Below are 6,601 nucleotides of genomic sequence, written 5' to 3'. Positions count from 1 at the left end.
GTTAGGAGCATTAAACTGATCATTTGCAGCAATGCACTTTTTCCTTGTGTGCAGATTTTTTGTCACTGAGTGGCAGACATTTGTGTCATGTCATTTTTTACAGCTACCGATCCCAGCATATATTCGGATTCCTTATCTTATTTATTCTTAACTATTTGCAGTAGACTGTTAGCAAAATATCTCACGAACCATTGCACCACATTTATTAAACTTCAAGGTTTGACGAAAATGGCTAAACCTTTCTTCTTCGTACTGTAAGCAGAAGGTGTTTCATTTTCTTTCTTGAGCCACGGTAACCAATCATATATTAGGCATACAGATAGTTCATAAGTGTTTAGGTGAAAAAGAAAATGTCAGTAAACGTCAACAAAATGTTTTATTGCTGTTCAGGACATCTCAAGCCTCAGACATTAATGAATCTGTTTGAGTGCGGGACTTTTTTCTTTAATAAATCTCACAGACCTTTCTTTTACTTTCATTCTTTTTTCTTTTTTTTTTTGAAGCACATTTATCTGCATATGCACATGCTGTTTTTATAATATTAAGAGGAGTGTCCAGGAGCGATCCCAGCTCATAGTGTGTCATTATTGTGTTATTGTAAAGAAGGTAAAATACTTTTTGTGTCAGTCAATTACAGTGACTTATTTCAGTGTGCACCAACGTTTCTGCTCATGTCTGACACACACACACACACACTGACATCAGATTTCCCTTTTCTCCTTTAAAGCAGACAGCTGTGTGTGCACTTCCTCTTGCAACATTCACATCTAGAAAAATTGCTTCACACGTCCTAATGTTTATCCCTCATATGTCCTTCTTCCTATAATAGTTTACACTTTCACAGTTAACCTCTTCAGTTATTCTGCTTGGTTAAAGCTTGGGATCGTTCTACTTTGCTCCCACCAGATTAACAAGATAGCAAAGCATATTTATTTGCCAGAATCTGTCAGAGTCTGCCCAAAGCTAAGCTAATGTTTCATCTAGGATGGTGGCCTGCGGGGAACAGGGTCATCCAGAAGATCCATTTTGTAGTCGACAGGTCTCAGCTTCATAATGGTGGTCTTCAGCGAGTACCACCAGCCTTTCCAAGGGTACCAGACTACGCCATCATCTGTTGAACTGCTGTACTGCCCGGTGGGATAGTACACACCGTTGAGATGGGCTGAGTGACACCTAGAGGAAGCGGAAAACGTTTTTGTTTATTAACTCCAGTAACTGGGTTTGATAGTTGGCAGGACGAACTGATCCTCCGTACTTGTTGAACCACCAGCCTCCTTTGTCTTCCTGAGCGCAGTTTCCATTGTAGTTGTCGTTGTCCTGATCGTAGGTGCTGAACCTCATGCCCTGGTGACTGGACCATTGTGACTCAGCCAGCTGACGGCCTCCAGACAAAGCGTCCCCAGCCGTCCCTTCGAACGCTCCAAAGCTTAGACGGTAGTGATCCTGAAGACGCAAGTGAGGACAGAATTACAGCGGGGACTTGGATGAGTTTGAGCATTTTTCTGCTAAAGTTCAAAAAAAAAAAACACTGGACCCAAAACAAAAATCCGCATTTTGACTTGTTGACATTCTAATCATTTTATCATAGAGACTATCCTGTATCACACATCTCTAAAAAGCTAAAAGTGTTTAAAAAAGGGGATGATGTATGAGGACAAGCAGAGAATAGAAGTAGCATTCTTTGATTTAATGCTGCCTTGTGTGCCAAAGTTTTAAACAAAGATCTCACCCAATCAGTTAGTGCTCATAGTATGTGCTGGGAACGACTCTCAGCTACTACCGCCCCGACGTTTGGGTCAATATCTGTAAAACTGACTGAATTATAGCCATATGTCTGTTTGCAAGGATTGATTAGCTGCAGCAGCCACCTTGAATTGGTTTGATTCTAAAATTCAACCAGTTGTAGATGTGCATTCAATGATTACTTTCTGAGTTTGTTTGTTCAGGAGATCTTTTGCTAACAGACAAATGAACGTAGATACAGGCAATGATCGTCTGCCTTTCAAAACGAGGCAATGAAAAGATTAAATGTTGAGGTTAGAAAAAAAAGCCTTTATATTAAAAAATTGACTTTTTATCTCTTAAAAATTCTGCAAATATCACCAATTTTGTTTAAACTTTAGCAGCTGTTCAGGATTTCCACCTTTTCATTTGCAACTCTGAAGTTCTTGTACTCAGCATAGCGCTGGTGGCCTTCAAAGTCCTCCAAGTTGATTTTCAGGGAATAATGTCCTAAAAAAAAGACAAAACAAACAGAAGTAAAATTTACATTCAGACACAACACAATAGATAAATACCACCAGTTTTCTTTCAAGGAGAATTGTGGCCATTTTTGAGATGGGGTTTCGTGGTAAAAATCTGAGAATGTTCTTGCCATCTAGTGGCACAACAGGGGTATTTTAGCATGTTTGTTAGAATATGTGGACAAAGAAAAATACAGTATATATAAACTGAAAACAACTCAGTTTAAAAAGATATAGTTGTATAGACGAGCGTGAACCTGACTGCACTGACAAGCTAACGGCTAGCTTGAATGGATCTAAGTTCAAAGTGGATTACTGCTACGTCAAAACAACTCCAGTCTCAAAAAGTTGAAAACACTTAATGTAAACTGTATTTCGTAGACCTTTTCACTGCCCTCAAGTTCACATTTCACAGATATTTACATTGAATTATCTGATTATTTACCATCACAAATAGCAACAGCAGCAGCTAGCTGTCACTTTTTTGCCACGTTTGAGCAAATTCGGGCAGGAACAGCAAAATATTTTTGTAGAAATAACCATGTAATGTAAAATTGACAGTGATGTGAAGGTTCAAATAATAGTTTTTGCACAAAGATGATATGATATTTAAAAAAAATGTGCTGTGTCAAGACAAAATCTGCCTTGAAAGTGGGTCGGTTTGGACTGTGTTGACAAGCTAATGCTGGCTATTCAAAGCAGACCCACTTCCAAAGCTGATCTGGGGATGTTACAACAGCTCCAATCTTCTAAATCTGATTTCGGCTTATGCAAAAGTTGTGATTTAACCTTTACATGGCCGTCAATTTTGCATTATGGTTATTTTGGCAAACGTATCATGAATTTCCTGCAAAAAGGTTGTCTCAAGCTGCTCCAGAAGGCTTACAGCTAGCTCCTGCTGCTGTTATTTGTATGTGAAAATACCCACAAAATTCCACGTAGATACCATTGGATTGAGAAAATGACAAAAACTAATAGCATTCACCTAGAATTAAACTAGGAAATTTTGAAGACTGTAGTTGTTTGAAGAAAACCATTTTGATCTTGGTTCTCCTCAGACGAAACATTGGCTTGTTAGTTCAGTCAGAATTAAACTTTATTTTTCTGATCGAAGACTGTTCAAAAAGCAGATAAGATATTAACTGTTCATAGTAACATTTTGAAAATGCCTGAAATATCCTTTTGAGGCAGCAACTGTTTTTGTCAACCACTTGATGGCAGCACTACGTCCTGCAGACAAATGCTACAGCTGACTTTGTGCTCACAAAAAACATTTAGACCAACATTTGTATTTTTCATGTCTAGTCTATAGTTAGAGAAACATAAAAAGATATATTTTGTAAGACAAAACTTACCTTGTGTTGTGATCCGATGCAGATTGTCATTTCCAAGCCAAAATTCTGCATTCATGTCTCCAAAACCGTCTTTATACTCTGACCACGACCTGATAGATAGATAGATAGATAGATAGATAGATAGATAGATAGATAGATAGATAGATAGATAGATAGATAGATAGATAGATAGATAGATAGATAGATAGATAGATAGATAGATAGATAGATAGATAGATAGATAGATAGATAGATAGATAGATAGATAGATAGATAATTTATGTTTGAGTTAATGAAAGTACTTCAAAGTGATGTCATGTGTTTCAGACACACCTGTTGAACATCTCGGTCCCGTTGACCCGTCTCTGTATGACCGTCCAACCTCCTCCTTCAGTCATATCACAGTAGACTTTGACCGGAGAGGGGCTGTCGCTGGGTTTGATTGTGTACAGACCACTCTGTTTGAAGCCAGAAGTGAAGACCTGCGCGCAGTCTGACACACAAATATTACCGTTTATGAACAACACCTTGTAAACCTGGGTATCTGTTCTACAGCAGTCCAGAGGCCGTGGCCCTGACCTGTGAGCTGTGTGTCCTGGATCTGGTCGACTGGAGCATCCTGTCTGCTGCCTGGCTGGTTCAGCAGCCGTAGTCTGCGTAGGAGGAGCTCTTGTTTCTGAAGCTGGCCCTTCAGAAGCTTCTCCTGTTCCTGCAAACGAGCCAGCTCCTCTTGGCAACTGTCTGACGCCTACACACATACACACACACCTTGTTTCTTTTATTTGTGTTCACATGGATTCCAGTTTAATCATTCCTTTTCAGCAAAATATGCCTGAAGCGCAATATAATGTAAAATACAAAACTGAATCACCTTGATGAAATGTTCCTAAAGCTTTTAAAAAATGTAGCATCTCACAATAGGATGTAACCAGGAGGTGATGTATGTTGAAAATTATTATAAATTCAAGGATGCAAAAGGCTGATTATGAAAATAAGGAAAACCACATTGTGTCTGCTTGCCTTGATCCTCCCTGGCAAAATCCTTAATTCAGTTTAAATAAGTTTTATTTCAATAATTTCTGGCCACACACATGATTTCATTGCTGATCTTTGAACACATCAAACCCAACTTGTATCTGTATCAGTCCACTTTGTACCCACCTTGGCAGCTGACCCCACATTTATGATTTGTCTACTGGAGTCACTTTGAAATGAAGATAAGCAGATTTGGACCAGTAATTTTAATCACTTATTTATTATCAACGTGGCTTTTAGACCTAGGTGTTCAGGGACAAAGCTTCTGTTGGTTTTGTCAGAGGAGAGCCCCTGTGCAGGTGTTGACCCTTCTGAAGCCCTCAAAAAAGAAGGAGAGAGACAAAGAGAGGTAGAGAAGCCCTTGTACTTTCGGGTCAATTTGACCTGAAGGCCATGGGGAGGGTTAAAATACAGCCCTGATGCTGTAGCATTACAAAAACTAAACTGAGAAAGGTTTGATATGCCTGCACCAACTCTGTGACTATAGAGAGAAAAATCTGTGGCACAAATTTTTTTTAACTTGTTTTGAGAAATTGTAGAGACTTCCCCATGAATGCCATGTGTCAAACTCCTTTCCTCTAGGACCGTTCTCCTGCATGGTCCTGCAAGATGTGTTCTTGCTTTAAAAAAAACTGGTTTAAATGGATGACTTATGGACATGCTTCTGGAGAACCTGATGATTTGGTAAGGAGGCAGTTAAACCATTTGAATCAGGTGTGTTGGAGCAGGAAAATCTAAAACTTCCAGGACAAGTGGCCCTCGAGGCCTGGAGTTTGACACCCCTCCGCTAGATCATGCCATCCTGGCACAATGTTAACGTCCCGTGTGGGCATGATGGGGCCATAGCATAGTCACGAGGTCTGTGTAGTCTGTCCTGCTTTGAATGTTCATTGTCCAAGCTCCTTATCCTGGATAACGCTGCTGCTGCCACTGCACTCCACCCAATATCCCGACACGCTGCCGCCACGTCAGCAAGCCTGAATACCTCGCCAAGACCCTGCAAAGACCATCCACGTTCTTTTTTTTTAAGTCGTCCCAGGTCCGTTATCCTCTGTGTAGAGGTCTTTATACACTGATCGTGGACTTCTGACAGACTGAAAAATAATACGTTATTATTGCTGGAACTACAGTCCTTCATTCTGACATTCAGTACGTATGTCAGCTCCATTGCTCTATGACTAAGAGTCTTAGATGACTAAAACATTTACAGATTGAAAAACAAAAAGTATATATTCAAACAAGTTAGAACCTACTTATTCACTATATCACAAATGTTACCATTGAAGACGTAGCAGCCTGCTTGACTAATTCTTTGCTAAGTTGACGAAATCCATGTACGGTACTTACATTCAGGGACCAGGTAACATCTGCTATGATCATGAGTCCTATGATCATCTGCATCATCCTCATTCTTCTATTTCTTCTTTGTAAATCACAACATTAGAAGTCGATAAACAAGCCTTTTGCTTTGTCAGAGTTAGGTTGTCTCTGCCTGATATTTGGCCAGGAGCTGCCTCAGAGGAGGAGAAATACCAGACAAAAATGCTTGATTCTCTACGGCAGTAAAATGCACCAAATATTCAGGGAGGGTTCAAAACAGATGTACCCAAAGCAGCCACACAATCTGAAAAACAAAAAAAAAAGACATAATATGGAGCTCAACCTTTTTTATGTCCCACAGATTTTCCTTTCGAAAATCTCTTTTCCTTTTGAAAATCTGTGCTGTTTTGGAGCTGCTCATTCTATTTTTCTCCCAGACCATCATGTCTGAGCTCCTATTTGTCCATCCGTCTTTGTGAGTGTCACTAACAGACTCAAGGAGTCGTTTCACTGATTAGCAGATCAGGTTACTTCATTATGAAGTGGCTAAATGCCACTGAAGGTCGTCTTTTACAGGGGGATGGAGAACAGAAAAGGGCAATTTTCTTTCATGTGTGTTCAGGAAAAACTGATTGCATCATAATGCTGTTACTAATTTCACACAGAAGA

The 6,601-nt window shown here is 39.7% G+C and overlaps 1 protein-coding gene across 1 annotated transcript; it reads right to left on the bottom strand.

The window, feature by feature from the left end:
* Positions 1 to 357: 357 nt before the first annotated feature.
* On the bottom strand, positions 358 to 6,138 carry fgl1 (fibrinogen-like 1). The gene is made up of 7 exons (XM_017423121.3): positions 5,960 to 6,138; positions 4,157 to 4,325; positions 3,911 to 4,070; positions 3,599 to 3,687; positions 2,144 to 2,232; positions 1,256 to 1,443; positions 358 to 1,173 (listed from the first exon to the last, which is right to left on the bottom strand). Exons 1-7 carry the CDS (start codon positions 6,020 to 6,022, stop codon positions 981 to 983), a joined length of 951 nt encoding a protein of 316 aa, XP_017278610.1. The 5' UTR covers positions 6,023 to 6,138; the 3' UTR covers positions 358 to 980.
* Positions 6,139 to 6,601: the final 463 nt, after the last annotated feature.

Source organism: Kryptolebias marmoratus, linkage group LG9, assembly GCF_001649575.2.
Source record: "Kryptolebias marmoratus isolate JLee-2015 linkage group LG9, ASM164957v2, whole genome shotgun sequence".
NCBI lineage: Eukaryota > Metazoa > Chordata > Actinopteri > Cyprinodontiformes > Rivulidae > Kryptolebias > Kryptolebias marmoratus.
This window is presented reverse-complemented; position numbering and strand designations above follow the sequence as displayed.

Bases quoted from the DNA above. Each gene is read 5' to 3' on its own strand.
- fgl1 (XM_017423121.3), bottom strand. From the start codon at position 6,022: ATGAGGATGATGCAGATGATCATAGGACTCATGATCATAGCAGATGTT. The intron at 4,326-5,959 runs GTAAGTACCGTA...GTATGTGTGTAG, and splicing joins ATGTTACCTGGTCCCTGAAT to GCGTCAGACAGTTGCCAAGA. The intron at 2,233-3,598 runs GTAAGTTTTGTC...TCTTTTTTTTAG, and splicing joins GCATCGGATCACAACACAAG to GACATTATTCCCTGAAAATC.